The 17,712-nt window shown below is 37.6% G+C and overlaps 1 protein-coding gene and 1 long non-coding RNA gene across 2 annotated transcripts in view; one reads left to right on the forward strand and one right to left on the reverse strand.

The window, feature by feature from the left end:
* The window catches only part of LOC139706421 (broad substrate specificity ATP-binding cassette transporter ABCG2-like), a 41,415-nt gene extending 24,259 nt beyond the window's left edge, over positions 1–17,156 (forward strand). Inside the window, exons 7-16 of the mRNA XM_071614435.1 lie at positions 1,126–1,277; positions 5,774–5,878; positions 6,461–6,708; positions 7,531–7,613; positions 8,099–8,188; positions 9,581–9,705; positions 11,406–11,554; positions 14,243–14,332; positions 15,009–15,094; positions 16,945–17,156. Coding sequence (XP_071470536.1) covers positions 1,126–1,277; positions 5,774–5,878; positions 6,461–6,708; positions 7,531–7,613; positions 8,099–8,188; positions 9,581–9,705; positions 11,406–11,554; positions 14,243–14,332; positions 15,009–15,094; positions 16,945–17,116 — 1,300 coding nt within the window. The 3' untranslated portion in view covers positions 17,117–17,156. The remainder of the gene's footprint in view (positions 1–1,125; positions 1,278–5,773; positions 5,879–6,460; positions 6,709–7,530; positions 7,614–8,098; positions 8,189–9,580; positions 9,706–11,405; positions 11,555–14,242; positions 14,333–15,008; positions 15,095–16,944) is intronic.
* On the reverse strand, positions 1,233–17,451 carry LOC139706423 (uncharacterized). The gene is made up of 3 exons (XR_011707991.1): positions 17,421–17,451; positions 3,962–4,078; positions 1,233–1,318 (listed from the first exon to the last, which is right to left on the reverse strand). It is a non-coding gene; the product is annotated as an uncharacterized lncRNA (long non-coding RNA).
* Between the last annotated feature and the right edge of the window lie 261 nt (positions 17,452–17,712).

Raw genomic sequence — 17,712 nt, forward strand, 5'->3', positions numbered from 1 at the left:
AACAGTGATTTTGTCATTGTGTCTTCTACCCATAAGCTATAACTCCTTTGTAAAGGAAGTTTAGCACTTCTTATACTGTAGAATAAACCAGAAATCAAATTCAAAGTTTTTTCCCTAGTATTCAATGACCCTTTGATCATCTGCTTGAACGTTAAGCCTGAAATGTAAAAAGAAGAAAATAATTATATCGGAACTGCCTTATAACAATATTGTGAACATGAAAACATGGCTGTTTCTAAAGCATTTAGCAAACACATAGTAATGTTAATTGTTTTATCAGGTTAGAAGAATGAAAATTAAACCTAAAAGATATAAATGATCAAGGAGAATTTATCATATGACACCTTTAATAATATTTACTCTATAACTCGTTCTCAAACTCAAGTGTACTTACAGATTACCTGGGCTGCTTCTTAAAAATATGGACTCCTGCCAGTTGCAGTGGCCCATGCCTGTAATCCCAGCAGCTCAGGTGGCTTAAGCAGGAGGATAACAATTCAAAACCAGCCTCAGCAACTTAGCAAGGCCAAAAACAACCTAATAAGAGCCTGTCTCTAAATACAAAATAAAAGAGGGCTAACTGGTTAAGCACCCCTGGATTCAATCCCAGGTACAAAAAAATAAAAAAAATGAAAATTAATCCCTGTACCTACCCCTAGATCTTAATTCAAAATCTGGGAAGACTATCCAGGAATCTTTATAGTAGATTCCAGACTGTTGATTCACAATCCTTTAAGAAGTCCAGTTTTTTGTTTTTTGTTTTTTTTTTTTTTTTGAGAGAGAGAGAGAGAGAAAGAGAGAATTTTTAATATTTATTTTTTAGTTTTCGGTGGCCACAACATCTTTATTTTTATGTGGTGCTGAGGTTTGAACCCAGCACCCAGCACATGCCAGGTGAGCTACTGCTTCAGCCACATCCCCAGCCCATGTCCTAGTGTTTTTAATAAAAATATTGAATTTCATTTCCCCAGTAATCATGTAGATAATATAAAATGAGATGAGAACTTCATAAGAGAAAATCAAGTGGAACTGGGAACAAATGGTCTAATAGCAAGAATAAAATATTTTACCAAGAAGTTCAGGATTCATATATTTAATGATTCATTGTTTTCCCTTTTAACTTAGGATTTCTCAGCAGGGAAGAACGGTTATCTTCTCTATTCATAGACCTCACTATTTCATCTTCAAGCTGTTTGACAGCCTCACCATCTTGGCTTCAGGAAAATTAATGTACCATGGTCCTGCACAGAAGGCTTTGGAGTACTTCTCATCAGCAGGTGTAGTAGACTTTTTGCATGTACTTGATCCTTCATTCATCCTATGTTGGGAGAGAGCAGAGGAGTCCACAGGAGTGCTGTTTGATAATATATAGGTACCTGGGATTCCACCACCCTAAAACATCTTTGGTTACTTTGGTGCCAGAATTTTTCTTCATTTTGGCAGTGCTTGCTTGATTTTTAGGTCTCTTTCTTTTTCCTCTCCTATCTGAGTATGCATGTGTGTGTGTGTGTGTGTGTGTGTGCATCTGAGTATTTTTACTGGACCTGTATGTTATGATTCTTAGTTATCATTGATTGGTAGTCAGATTTCCATTGTTGTGACAAGACACCTGAGAAAAACAACTTATAAAAAGATAATTTATTTTGGCTCACAGTTTCAGAGACTTCTGTCCATGGTCAGCTGGCTCCATTGCTTTGGACCTGAGCTTAGACAACGAAGAATCTCATGAGGAAGAATATGGTAGAGGAAAGTTGCTCAGTTCATGGCTGCTAGGAAGCAGAAAGGGAGAGAGAGAGAGGGAGAGGGAGAGGGAGGGGAGAGGGAGAGGGAGAGAGAAGAGGAGAGGAGAGGAGAGGAGAGGAGGAGGAGGAGGAGGAGGAGGAGGAGGAGGAGGAGGAGGAGGAGAAGGAGGAGGAAGAGAAGGAGGAGGAGCAGGGACAATGATGACCAGAGAGGAGGGGAGAGGTGGGGAGGGGAGGGGAAGGGAATGCAATTTCAGATCCTCCCATGGCATGCTCCCAGTGACCTATTTCCTCCAACTAGGTCCCACCTCCCAGTAGGAATAATTGGAATTATTAATACATCAAATGGATTAATCCACATGAAGTTAGAACTTTTATATCCAATTGTTTCTTAAAAGCCCCGCCTCTGGACATTTTTCCACTGAGGACCAAGCCTTGTACACAGGAATCTTTGTGGGACACTTCATATGCCAACCATAAATTTCTACCCTGGTCCCAAGAAACTCATGCCTATCTCATAATGCAAAATGCATTCAGTCCCAAGAATCCCCATAGCCTTAACAGTTCTACCAGGTCTCAAAAGTCTAATTTCAATGTCTCCTCTGAGATTCAAGACAAAACCTTAGCTGTAAACTCTTACATAAAAAAAAAAAAGTTCTATGCTTCCAACATATAATGACAGAGTAAACCTTCCCATTCTAAAAGGGAGAAACAGGCACATAGAATGAAGGGATTGGACCAAAGCAGTGAAAACATTAAATTCTGTAGGTCTACATTTAGTTTCTGAGACAATGGTAGCAAGATCTGGGCTCTTAGGGCTGGGGAAGCCCCTCTGCCTCTGTCCTTACTTGTTGTAACCCCTATGGCTCCTTCTTCTGGTTCTGCTGCTAGTCTGCAGCTTTCCTTGGGAGACATTCTACATTCTAGGGATCTCTTAATTCCTGGAATTCCACTGCATCATTTGCTTCACTCTCAAAGTTTCACACTTTGCCTTCTCAGGGTTCACCTTCAGGGATTCCAACTCTGAAACACACTATCTGGTTCTCAGGCCTTCATTTGAACTCTCTGTTGAAGTCTGAGAGACTCCTCTAACTCTAGCATCCTGCATTCCTGCAAAACCAGCATCATGTGGATGACAGCAAACTGTACAACCAGCCACAGCTCTATTCTGGACCTCTTGAACCATGGTTGCAGCAGTTCTGAATGCATGTGCCGCTAAGCAGGGTGTTTTAGTTAGCTTTTTCATCACTGCAACTAAAAGACCTAATCAGCACAATTGTAGAGGAGGAAAAGTTTATTTTGGGCTCACAGTTTCACAGGTCTCAATGGATAGACAGCAGGCTCCTTTCCCCCGGGCTCAAGATGAGGCAGAACATCAGAAGAGTGTGGCAGAGGGAACCAGTTCACATGATGGTCAGTAAGCGGATACAGGTCTTCACATGCCAGATAGAAAAGCCACGCCTCCAATTCCCACCTCTTCCAGCAGCTCCCTACCACTTCACTTACTCTCAGTTAATCCCTATCAGGGGATTAATCACTGATTGAGTTAACACTCTCACAACCCAACATTTCTCCTCTGAATCTTGTTGCATTATCTCACATGTGAGCCTTTGGGGGACACCTCACATCCAAACCATAACACAGGGTGAAAGGAATCCTAGGGAAAGAACTTCTTAGGCACCCCTGTGCGAAGGACTCTTCTTAAAGTCTTTCAACATGTTTTCATTTGTACACTATTGAGCCTGTTATGCAGGTTGGTCAATTCCTGAATGCCCTCAAGGCATCTCTCCTATTGTCTCTATGAGAAATACTTGTTTTGCTTTTAGTCATGCCAAATTCTGGCCAAACTACAAAATTTTCAAAATCTTTCTGCTTTGATATTTAGTCCTGATTTTTATTATAAAGATGGTCAAACAGATCAAAATGCTGTGCTGCACTGAAATTTCCTCCACCAGATTAATTAGTCCATCACATTTAAATTCAACTTCATACAAAGCCTAAGGACATGGAAAAGTGTACACATGTTCTTTGCCAGGATGTATTACTAATGGCCTCCAGTCCAGTTCCCCAAAGAGTCCTCACTTCCATCTGAAACTCATGAATGTAATCTTTACTGTCTGCATTCCTATGTGCATTCTGGTCTTCTGACCTCCCACCAGAATTGTTCAATAAGCTCTGTTTAAAATATCTTAAGGCTTCTGTAGCTATCATCACAAAACCTTTCCAGATTTCTCCTGCAAGTCACTTCCAAAGGCTTCTTAACCACATGGGTAGGCACAGTCACAGCAATGACTCCTCTTCTTGGTACATATTTTCTGATAGTCGACTTTTCATCACTGTGATAAATACATGAGAAAATCAACTTTGATAAGGAAAGATTTATTTTGACTAATGATTCCAGAGGTTTCAGTTCACCTTCAGTTGGCTCCCTTACTTTGGGACTGTGATAAGGCAGAACCTCATGGCAGAAGGACATGGCACAGGAAAGCTGCTTAGCTCAAGACATCCAGGAAGTAGAATGAGGGGGGGGGCAAGGGAAACATAAAACCTTTAAGGAGATGGCCCCACTCACCAACTTCCTCTATCTAGGTCCCATCTCCTAGTAATTTATTCATATTTTTAATTAATCACATGTATTAATTCACTAAGGAGATTATAGTCCTCATGATCCAATCATTTTCTAAAAGTCCCACATCCCAACATTGCTACATTGGGGACCAAGTTCTAAACATATGAATCTGGGGAAGGAAATACTTCAAATCCCAACCCTAACAATGGTCTTTTCCTGAAAGTTCATTATTTAACTGGTTGTACTGTCATCTAGTTATTCTGTCATTTCAATATTTTTGGAAAGTACCAGTATTACTTTCTTCTTGATCATAGAACCAATTGTGGTTTTTCTATGTTGACTTGGCAGTGATCTTGCTCTGCCTTGATGAGGGCTTATGAAGATGCTACACCACTTTCTAGGAACATTATATTTAAGATTTATGAATTGAATGGGTGTGAATAATAGTCAATAGAATGTGTGGTTCTAAATTCATCTTTAATGAACCAATGTTTCTGAGCTGCCTGGTTCTATTTCATATTGAATTATGTGCTTTTTAAAAATGGATCCAAAAATCTACTTAAAGACATTTGGAGATGATCATACGTGTTTCTCCATGACTCCAAATGCAGTAGTGAATATTCACTAGCTAATTTTTTATTTGTTTATTTTAATCTCTGTCATTTAAATATAACCTGGGCTTAGGTTGTGGCTCAGTGGTAGAGTGTGTTAGGCACGGAGTTCAATTCTCAGCATCATAAGTAAATAAATAAAATAAAAGTCCATCAATAACTAACAAACTATTTGAAAAATAAAATAAAATAAATCTAACCAAGCATGTTAGAGTCTGGAGAGTCCAGTGGAGATGAATTTGAGAGTCAGACTTCAGGCTCTCTTCAGATGATTGTGCCAAAAGAAGCTGAGGTGGCAGTTCAGGTATAACCTGCTGCTCATATTCTCAAGAATGCTGCTCCATATTTGGAATATGGCAGCATGTGAGGTGATCATTTGCACCTCCAAATTCAGTAGGCAGAGAAGCAGTCATTGCTGCATACACAGGGAAGTTTCAGCAGTCCCTACGTGAACTCAAAAACATACTGTATCCAGGCCTTTAATACTTTTTTTCTTGGACCTAGTTTTAGTACTGGGAAGTACTAAAGTTTAGTACTGGGAAGTACTAAGTTTACTTGGAAGTACTAAGCTTAGTACTGGGAAGCACCAGAGCACATTGATAGCTGTTCGAGTTTCATGATTTATGATACCCACACATGTATTGCTGGCAGATAGAATGTTGTTGAAAGTCTGCATGAATGAATAGGATGAAAGAAAGTACAAATTTGTGAGGTGAGAAGAGAGCAAGAAGAGGAGGGAGAAATTTTAAGATTCTGTCTTCCCTAGCCTCACCTCCATCACCCTCTGGAAATGAGACCTGTTTACATTCCAAGACCATCACGCTGAGTTCTTGGGGTGTCTCCTTTTACAGGTTATTCCTGTGAGCCCCATAATGACCCTGCTGACTTCTTCCTGGACGTCATTTATGGAATTTCCTCTGCTGTGGTATTAAACAGAGAGGAAGAAGACCATGAAGGTATGTGAATCTTTTAGATTCACAGATATTTGCCTAATTGGTTTGACCAAAGCTTAGCAATGTGGTGGCTCATTAAAACTTAGCTTTGTGAATTCACGTTTATGCCATGTTCTGATGCCAGCCAATAGATAGACTTTATTGTCAATGAGTGCTGTGTTTTATATTCAATTTATGAATGAGCAATTATGATGCTGTTATTGTAAGAGGAAAATTCACTAAAAATAAAATTGCTTATTATTTATTGTACTTTTATAATAAAAATTTGGTACTTTATGTATTTTCTCCTAGTAGAAAATAAGGACAAGGTTTTATACTAAGAAATATAACTCTTTGTGGTAAGAAGTCTGTTTCAAGAACTGAGATCCAAATTGTTCGGGAAAGGTTGAGTGAGTTTTTTCTATCCATATGATTATGGCAGAATCTGGCCAATTAGCTATGTTTACTAATGTTTACATCAATGACAACACTCGTGATAGCTTTAGAATAAAATTGTTATCTCATAAATGAGTCACAGAAAATTGGGTTAAGTCAGTTCTTGTCTGCTAATAATATTTCCCTTCTTTATCTATTTTTCTTCTAAAGTCATCCACAATGAAGAATTTCCTAAGAGAGAAAAAACAGTTACAAAAACATTAGCTGAGTTTTATGCTAACTCCTCCCTGTACAAAGACACAAAAGCTGAATTAGAAGAACTCTCAGGTGGTCTTAAGAAGAGGAGACCAGCCTTCATGGAAACCACCTACGTCACCTCCTTCTGTCACCAACTCAGATGGATTTCCTGGCGTTCATTCAAAAACTTGCTGCCTAATTACAGGACCTCTATAGAGAGGGTAATCTGAAAGATTCTTTTCATTTTGCTGTGAGATTCTTATGTGGGAGCAATTGGGTTCTGATATAGTCTACTTAAGAATTATGAGTATTTTCTTTTCTTTTTCTTATTTCTAATGTAAGAATTTTCACTTGAAACTTCTTAAAGTATAAAATAGTTGCCTAATATGTTGGTACATGCCTGTATTCCCAGCTACTCAGGAGGCTGAGGTAGGAGGATCACAAGTTAGAGACAAACCTGGGCAATGTAGCAAGACCCTGTGCAAAACAAAAAGTGCTGGGGATGTGGCTCAGTATGAGCATATTTGCCTTGCCTGTGTGAGATCCTGGTTGCAATCCTGATTATGGGAAATGGTCAGGTAGAAAATGTGCATGTTTCCTGGCAGAAGAGTTGAGAGCTCAGTTGAAGTCATCCCGCTTAGCTGCGTGGACTTTAATTTGTTCCCAGATCAACTTTGCCAGGTGCCTGCATTGCTTTGCTACTATGTTGTAGGACATTCATAGGTCCCGCTCCTGAACTGGGCCCTGAACTGGGAATACTTGGTAGACACTGAGAGGAGTCTTGGCCATTCCAACATCTGCTCTGTTATTCTCTCAATTAAAAAAAAAAAAAAACAGGTTAGTGTTCAACTTAATTTAGAAAGTAGTGTAATAGTGTGCACTGTATTCTGATTCTCTCAGAGACTTTGGCCAAGCCATGTAAATTGTTTATCTCAGTGGTGAAATCTGATTATGAAGCTGTATATTTTATCATAAATGGTGTACATTTTTCACTTCTAATTGAAACTATTTCTTTATCTTCTTCATTTTCCTTTTTTAAAAAGATCATTACCACAATCATAGGTGGACTGGTTATGAGTGCTATTCTCCTTCACCTAAAAAATGATTGCACCGAAATCCAGATTAGGTAAGTAAATTTGAATCAATGCTGTTATTTTTTTCAAGCTTGGAAAAATCCATTTCATATTTTTTGAGTATAAGTATTGAGTAAACATTATATTCATTGTGGGTAGGATGTGTTCATGCATTGAAAAATGAGTGGAAAAATTAATTTTATTTTTCATATATATTTGTATCTATTTATTGTTGAACTGTATACATCATAAATTTTACCCTTTTAACCCTTTTTGAATGTACAGTTACTGTTCAGTGCATCAAGCACCTGCTCATTGTGCAACTATAGCCAATATCCAACCCCAGAATGTTTTTTTTTTTTTTTTTTGTCTTCCCACACAGAATTTCTATACCCTACACAGGGAGAGACCTCATGGGGTCATTCTTCCCCTCTCTTTTAACCAGGATAGTAATTTTTTTTCTTCTTCCTTTCTTTCTTTTTTTATGGAAAAAAAAAAAAAAAACTAAGATTCTTTTGTTTCTGTTCTGTCCTGGCAGGACCTGGACACTCTGTCTGCTAATTGGCTTTCAGTGTTTACCCAACCTGTCAGCAAAGGAGACCTTTGCACTTGAGAAGAAGCTCTTTATGTGAGTAGATCTCTATTTTAGGAAGGAGTTTGATGTCTGTTGACTAAACTGGTAATATCCATAATTGGACCAAGGATCTGATTGGGAGAATATCAGTATTTTTCTTTTGTTTCATATGTTGATTTGTTTAAAGGACCAATACAAATCATATATACCTATCATGTACAATACGAGCTTTCAAAGTATGTGCAGAGATAACCAGTATTAACTGAAAAAAAAAATGAACAGGGTATAAAGTCAAGTGTATGGGGCCTCTTGCCAAAGGAAGAGTGAGTTTTGGGGTGAGGTGTAGTCAGCAAATTCCAGTGCTGCAGAGAAAGCAAGCAATAGAGGGGCTGAAATTATCTTTTTGTTTCTAGAAAATAACAAATCAAGATGACTCTAGCAAGAACATTTTGAGGAGCTAGGTAGAATTGTAGTGGTGGGTTAATCAGCAAATTAGCAGTAGTAGATAAAGCTGACAAAGAATTGAAGTTGTGCAGCCTTCAGTGGATTTAAGAATGGAATGAATCAAAGGAAAAGAAGAAAAGGTTCAGTTTTTCTCTTGAGATTTTCAAATATAAAGGAGATTTGCCCGTGCTTACATATGCACCAAGGATAGCAATCATCAGAGAGGGAAGGAATGAAGATACTGGTGGAAGAGTTTGAAAATACAGGAAATCCATGTGAAGAAGAGGAAAGATGAGGATTTAATATCTGAAAGGGTGTATTGTTGAAAGACATGATCATTGAAGGAAGAAGTCTTTTTTCTTCTTTCTTTTTTTTTCATGAGAGTAGCAAAAGTAAAAGGAGAGGGCTGGGATTGTAACTCAGTGCTAGAGCGCTCTCCTAGCACATGCGAGGCCCTGGGTTCCATCCTCAGCACCACATAAAAATGAATAAATAAAATAAAGGTAAAAATAAAATAAATTAAAATTAAAAATAAATAAATTAAAAGGAGTTTAGGAAACTGCACCTGCATGTAGGGCCTTGGAGAATAATAAAGACATCTTTGTCACAATCATAAGTGGGGAGAAGAAAAGCCTCTGTTATCACTGAGATTAGCCCAATGTTTTGCTCTTCGAGCAGAGCCCAGCTCAGAGGAGAAATATAGCCTCTGAGGAAAGTGAGGAGATGCAGACTCTGTCCCTGGAGGGGTGATGTGGGCCAGAGTGGGCAGCACAGGAGGAGTGCTGTTATGAGAGGATCCAGGCAAGAGCCTTGGGGGGGCTGATGCCCCAGGGAGGCTGCACCTGAAGTGGAGAATGACGTGGGGGTGGGGGTCAGCCTACAACCCTTGGACATCTGCAGTGTCAGACCTGGTGGCAGCAGGAGTCTGCACAGCAGAGTCTCCTCTGGGCTGTGCCTTCCTGGACTAATCTGGGATGTATGGTATGTGTTTTTGTTCTGCAGACAAGAGTACATCAGTGGATACTACAGAGTGTCTTCTTACTTCTTTGGAAAACTGTTATCTGATTTTCTACCCAGGAGTTTGTTAACAATCATTCTATTTACTTGTACAGTATACTTCATGTTAGGTAAGTAACAAGATAAAGAGGATGTGTCCGTAGTCTTACAAATGAAAGAAAACCATTTTCTCTTTGTAAACATATTTAAGGTTTCCAAAACGAAAGATCAAGTCATAAGCCAGGAGAGCAAGTATTCATTCCTCACTTTCTAAAATGGTAGTTCAGTTGTCAATACTGTTCTACACAAATTCTTTTATTTTTATTTGTTACTTGTGTGTGTGTGCAGTACTGAGGATTGAACCTGGAGCCACTCACATGCTATACAAGTCGTCTACCATTGAGTTACATCTCCAGCCCTTTTTCACACTTCTATTTTGAGATAGGGTTTTGCTAATTTGCTCAGACTTGCCTTAAGCTTGGAATCCTCCTTTCTCGGTCAACCCAATTCCTGGGATAACAGGTGTATGGCACTGTACTGGACTCAACTGAACTTTCAAAGCTATAAATACATTTTATGTCAGTAAAATGCTGTGATTCATACAAAAACATGTAAAGAATCCCTTCATATTTGAGACTATGCTGGAGATAATGGTATATTTATTGCTTTTCAATTTTTCTCTGTGTCTCTGTACCTATACCTCTACATAAAGATAAAGTATAAATTGAAAAACTATAAATAGGTATTACAGATACAAAGAGAGAGCTAAAAAAACAACATACACACACATACACATATGCACACACTTGCGCGCGCGCGCACACACACACACACACATACACATTTATTCTTCCTCTCCTTTTCCCTATTTAAAGAAAGATGATGACTTTTGGATTCAGGGATTTAACAAGAATACTTGTTTAATGGCCATAGACACATTCATTCGTGCATTATGCTCAGGCTTCTTCCCAGGCTCATGCTGTGAGAATGTAAATGTATTTCTTTCTCTCTCTCATGCACTCACATGCACACATACACACATCACAGAAATATCTATTTTTGACAATACACTGCAGAGTAAGAACCACTGAGAAAGTGTAAACCTTCCAGTTTAGAAATAAAAGTTGTTTCATAAATAATTAATTATGTAATCTAACCCCTCCCCCACAGTCCTGATTAGTGTTCCTGCAGCAATTGCAACATTGTAAGACTGATGGTGAGCATTAACTCATTAGAGTTCATAAGGTGGTCGAAGAAACTTCATTTGGCTCTAATCTGAATCAGAGTAATAGGATTTGTCTAGCGGTATTCAGCATATGGATTCTTTCTCTTTCCTTCCCATATATTAAAACCATTGTTAGAAAAAAAATAGAGAATTGTGATCCCAGATTTTTTTTTTTTTGCTGACAAATGCATTATAGCAGACAGTGAATAATGTAGAGATGTCTGGGTACATGGGTGTGCTGTTGATGAGTTTTCTTTAATAGGAGAAGGCAGTATAATTTGGCTAGATATGTTGCCTGTGTCCACCTCACCAATTCTGAATTGATCAAAATTACACATAGGGCAACGTCAGTGTTATATGGGAATATGCTTTGGTAGAAAGTGTAATAAATCTGTGTGGTAACGTTATACAGTGGTGAACGATGCAATTAATGTCCCTGGGTATTTCGGTCTTGGATGACAACTTTTCATCTTGATACTATTTTTTTTTCAGAGTATTATACTGTCATTTGTGCATGCATGTATACACACACACACACACACACACACAAGTGTCAAATACATGGGAACCTAGGCAGGTAGACTGACCCTTTCTTTTCTTTCAAAGGATTGAAACCAGGGGTGAAGGCTTTCTTCATAACGATGCTTACCATTTTGATGGTGGCTTATTCAACTGGTTCCCTGATCCTTGCTATTGGAGTTCACAGTATTTTTTTCACAGCAGCAATTCTGGGACTATATTTTCTATTGATGATGGTGAGTGTGAACTGTGATTGTTTGAGAGGGAATTTTTCCCCTTGTTCCTTCCCGCTCTTTCACCTGTCCTGTAAAACCTGCTTTGAGGATTTTGTGCATAGACCTAAGATGCTTTCAGGATGCCATGGACTAAGATCCTGTTTATATTAGAGAATGTACCACTTTCCTCCTGGCACTTATCTTGTTTTTTTTTTTTTTTTTTTTTTCCTGGTGCTTAATGTGAACTATGTTAAACTTAATTAACATGTCCTTACTAACAGCTTTTAAATGAACATCTTGGTGACATTATAAAACCTTGATATATTGGAAATTCAAACACCAGAAGACAAATGATTAGGCACTTCCTTCATAAAAATAAGCTATTTGTCTGCCTTTCATGCTGGTATTGAGAACTGCCAGCTAGTTAAGAGCAGAGGTAGTTCAGTTGGGTTCATTACTCTCCAAGGTCAAAGTTAAGTTCCATGAGACGTTAACAGAGTTGTGCCACATGGGGAGTCTAACTTGAATGACTTTTGCATTTTGCAAAGGAGTATTTTAAAAACACTGGAAATCCCAAACTCATAGTACAAGGTCACCCTATTAATGGGTTCCTGATGCTTTTTATATCAATATTTTTCTGCTTACTTTTGCTTTTAATGATTACTTAGTTTTAATCTTTTATGCCTTAAATTTTGCACTCACAATGATGAATCAGCAGAAACTAGTTACCAACCTTTGCCACACAATGACATCAAATAGGAGTGGTTATCCTATTAATACACATGTCCTTTCTTCTACAGTAGGAGGAGTTGTCTTTCAAAGATACATAATTAGCATAAGCTCTTGCCAAAGTTTAATTCTTTCATGTATAAATTTGGCAAAAATCAATGTAAATCACTGAAAAAGCAATGTCTTGTTTATAGTTTCTACACTGTCATACAACAAATAAAAGATATGATTAATTATTATGTAAGGTTTTCTATGTAGAAATTTAAAAATCAGTCCCAGGATCACATTTTACTTGGAGATGGTGACTTATATACTAAGCAGTTGGTTAGGTCCAGTTTTAACACATGCAGACAAAACCACAGCATTGTCATTGCTCCGAATACCCCAGGGTACCTCACGCCAGTTAGGACAAACATTATGTGCACCTCACAGCTGTCTCTTGTGTGTCTCCAGCAGTCCTTCCTGGCATCTTCATTGCCACACTGCTTTCTGGTAGCTTTAAATGGAGGGATTGACTATGTTTCCTGCTGTATTTCACCACATTGTGTTGTTTATCAGGTCTAGGGTTTGGGTTTTCTAAGGCCTCCTTTCTGAGCTCCAGATGATTCCTAATGTAATGGATATATAGTGTCGACCCTTGTGAATGACAAATTACATGTTGTATGAAAGTAGAAAGGGGCATGTGATGCTTAGGATTGTTCTTAGACTGTCAGGTTCCTTACTGGGTACATATGATTTAGTATAATTTGAATAGTCAGTAAAATCAGCTCTTCATGTCCATGGGATCCACATTCAAAGATCCAACCAACTGCAGATCAATACTATGCAAAGCAAAAATTATGTCTACAATGAGTATATGTGCTTATTTCTTTGTCATTTTGCTCTATTCATATGAACTATTTGCATAGTATTTATGTTGTATTAGGCATCAGGAAATATTAAAATGATTTTTAAAACACACTATATTTTTATTTATGCATAAAGAATGTATGTGGGTTACATGAAAATATTATGCCATTTTAAAAATAAGGGACTTGAGCATCTGCAGATTTTTGGTATCTGTGGACTAGATATCCTGGAACCAATACCGTTGGGCTACCAAAGGATAACTGTACTTCTTGGTATTCTTTTATGTGCAGTTACAGAGAAATTAGAGGACTTAGTCTTGATAATTACAAATCTTCCAAATAAGTGGAAAATATAATATAGATAATATTGTCCTGAATCTCTCAAATAAATGAATGTATAATACAGACTATAGGTATATTGTCCTTCGTTTAATACATAAACTATCTTAGCTGTGTGGAGGTATAGATATGCAAGGGATGAAGGATGAAGCTTACTGTCTAGAATAAGTTGAAGAAATTTTAAGAAAGAGTTGGTCCTAGCAGAAGTGTATAGTGACAGGAGTAAACATCAAGGATGAATAAACAACATGAATCAGCAAAAGGACTTGTTTTGGACTTGTTTTGGACTTTGCAGTGACTAAGTGATTTTTTAGTTGTAAACATGTTTTGGTTATAGGATGACTAGATAGTATGCCCATGTTAGATAAGTTGATGATGTAACTAGGTAGTGTGCTTATGTTAGATAAGTTAGACATAAACAAGTTTGTTGTAAACATATAGAGTATATAAGCGCGAGGGAAACTCAATGTATTTGCCCACAACTAACTCTCATCGCCTGAGAGTAAGATCGTGCAGTTGTGTGCCAGCCACCTCGTGTATTGCTTTGTGTGGTGTGCGAATAAACCAGCATTTCAAAAGGCAATCGAGTTCGTGCTTGGTGTTCGCGTACGTCGCGGTCCGGGGTCCAGTGCAGATATCCGGAAGGGAACTCCTGGTAACCAGACAAGGCTGAGAAGCCGCTCGTGACATATAGAAAATTCTAGAGTTCTTGGAGAGACTTATCTAGAATTTCTCGTAAAATCACTGGACTTGTTCCGATTCATGGTTTCATGGTTTTTGCTTTTTTTTTTAGATTTTGATAAGTTTTTCACTGGATTTTGGAAACTTTGCCCCTTGGCTGTCATGGATTCAGTACTTAAGTATCCCTCACTGTGGTTATATGGTAAGTTGTCCTCATCTGTCATAGGAAATGTATTCTCAAGCTAGATGCAACATAAACAATGCCTATCCATATTGCTTTGACCATGACCAGTGAAGGTGTCCTATCCAGCAGTTACCTTTTACGACTGAAAATCTCCTATTAGCCTCAGTTAGTACAAACTCCAGGAGACACATGGGATTTTCCCCAATCACCTCATTGTTTGAAGAAGATGAAGGTTGTAGAGAAATTAGGGAAAATAGAAGAAGCAAAAATAAGACCATAATACACTCTTAACTGTATTGGCTTTAGCAAGCCAATCAACTCCAAAGTGACTGTCCATCCATGTATAACCAAATTTCTAACTCACATAATTACAACTAGTTTTGAGGAAAACATAATTATCATAAATCAACATTACCTTTGATCACCACTGTATTATTTTAGTTGTAGTGTTTATGGGACTATAAAATTGGGAAGAGATGAAGGAATGACTTCTTGGCCAATGGGAAGCAACATCCCAAGCTTAGGCCTCTTGATTTCCAGGGAAAATAAGGTATTTTCTGGGAAATAGACTATGAATATGAGACTTTGGCATGTTGTAAATACAAAATTAAGATTAGACTTGACATCATTGGGATAATTTCTGGGAAACTTTTGGAATCCAGGTCTGTTTCACTTCTGTTCCCCCTTGTTATAGGCTTTGCAGTATAATGAATTTGGGGGACAAAACTTTTGTCCAGGACTCAATACAACAAAAAGCAGTGGCTGTTCCACCTATGTGATGTAAGTTTGTGCTCAATGTCACAAAGGGTTTGATTACTCCTATGATGTGATTAAGAAAGGCCCCCAGGCTTAAAGCTGATTTGATTCCTTTCAAGGCTAACAAAACTTCCTGATTCTAAGTTTTATCACTTAAAATATGAGTCCTTGTACAGTAATATATATGAACACCCATACAATTCCTGTATTGAACATAAAATTGTGTTTAAGTTTAATGTGGAGAAATATTTGTTTTGAGCCTTTTGAGAAATTGTTCTGATGTTTTAGTTGTGGGATTCAGTTCTTATTTTTTTCAGAACTATTGATTTTGAAATTAATTGCTTTGACAGTTTAGTGAAGGATCATAGTCTCTGATCACTTGGATTCTGTGCTACCAGTGAGCTCATCCCTTGGAGATTAGTAATAGCTCAAAGAATAGCAGTAGCATAAAAGTGGTTAATGTTGCTTTGCTGAGATCCCGGCCCTTCTCTTTGTTCACACTTATGGGAAATCAAAGCCTGCATAGTTGTGTGTGTGTTTGTGTGTGTATATGTCTATACAGTGACTCAGTATACTCCTTATCAAAGGCTATATACTCTAGAGAAAGAAATACATATTTCAGTTAGTTTACAAAAAAATCTATTTTTGAATAATGTCATTAAAACTGAAGTGCAAATTTCAATCAATTTAGAAGATCTCATTTTTAATTTTTAATACTACTTTTGTTTTCTATGATTGCTGTTATCTTTGACTTTAACAGATAAATTACCAAGGGGAAAGAGAATCTGGCATGCTCAATCTCTCCTAGATTTCTCAAATGTATGGAATTAAGTCTTTGTAAAAACACAAACCCTATTGTTAATGATTGATAAAGCCTCTTCTAAGAGGAGTTTTCCTTACCCACTCTTTTTGTTTTGAGCTGGGCATAGTCTTTGTGACAAAAAGTTAGTGCCAGGCTATTTAGTCAGGATGAAATGGACGGGAAACATTAGACCACATAAGGAGAAACTACCACAGGCTTCATGCTCACAGAAGGCTCCTTCACATAAGAGAAAATAAGAAGCTCCTCTAATAGCACAGAGAGGTTAAGGATATTTTTGAAATGGCTGAATTCCAAGAGATGCACAAGAATGGCAGCACGCAATAATTGTGACTGCACAAGGTGTTTTTTATTAAGAGCCACTTTTCTACCTTGTGGCAGGAATGCTCCATCTTGCTGTGTTCCAGCTGCTACCTAAGTCTGATTCCTGGGTATCTTTCTGTAGTGGAGTGTCTGTGATGATTATTACCATCATGGTACAAGAGCTGACAGATCCTGACTGCCTAGAAGTATTTGTTTCCTCTATCTGTAGTTGTAGAATTCTTGCCTGTGTTTTTTGGATAACTATTCTGTGGGTGAGCCAAACCAGAAGGAACTTTTGATGCTCTCAGTAAGGTCTATAGGTGTCATCAGTTAAAGCTGAGCTTTTACCCACTAGGAGTGGTGAAAAGTTCCTTCATCAATACTTCCTTTGAGGAGAGTAGCATTATAAATTTGAAATGGAATGAATCTGAGGAGACTAGAACTTGGTTCATTGTGTGACTGTAAACTTGGACAACTTCATTCATTCTTATTAATGAATCCTCCTCTTTGAAATGTGTGTAATACCTATACCCCCTTGGGTTATTTTAGGAATTCCCTAACTTACTAGGTGCAAGGTGCTTAGCACAGTATTTAGAAAAATTTTAAGCACTCCATGATAGGTATTATATATGAAGTGATGATTTCATACGATTTGGTTACTTATTGGCTTCTAAGAAAGAAATAGTGAATATATTGAGTAAACCTTGACAGATGCTACAAATGTAATCAGAAATTTTGTGTTGAATTTTAGATGTACTGGTGAAGAATACTTGACAGTCCAAGGCATTGATCCATCTCCGTGGAGCTTGTGGAAAAATCATCTGGCTTTGGCTTGTATAACTACTATCCTTCTCGCAATTACCTACCTAAAATTGTTACTTCTTAAAAAAAAGATTCTTAAAATCCCCTTTAATTTACCATGAATTACCCTAATATTAAAAAGGAACACCGCAATTTATTTCACCAATGCAGATATTTTTGCCTTTGATCAGTTGCCTGCATACTGTTGTTCAGAAAAAAAAAATATTTTTAATAGAAAATATTCACAAAAATCACAACAAACTGAATTACACATGAAAGAACCCAAGCCAAAACAACTGACCTGTTATATTAGCTCATCTCATCAAACAGTAAAGAAGTCCAGTCTAATTTATTGATCTGAAAAGGAGAATTAAATTACTGAAACACTTAGAAAGTTAATAATATCTCTAGTATGAGTTTTCTCACCTTCAAAATGCATGGAAGGTTAGTAGACCTCTAGTTTTAATAGATGATGAATCCATGGTCTGCCATTCTATAATAAATAACAGATATATATTAATGCTGTATTAAAATATGAAATCTAAAATGTGTTGTAATAACCTGTGTTATTTCTAGGGGACAAAAATCTATGATGATATAAAAACACATCTTGATGAGGTTATTGATGATGTTGGAAGTTAGTGATACTTCTCTAGTGAAAATGTAAAACCTCAGGAGTCTCAGCAGGGGGCTTTGGGTCATAGTTAGAATAGAGACC

Source organism: Marmota flaviventris, chromosome 7 (genome assembly GCF_047511675.1).
Source record: "Marmota flaviventris isolate mMarFla1 chromosome 7, mMarFla1.hap1, whole genome shotgun sequence".
In the NCBI taxonomy this organism is placed as follows: domain Eukaryota; kingdom Metazoa; phylum Chordata; class Mammalia; order Rodentia; family Sciuridae; genus Marmota; species Marmota flaviventris.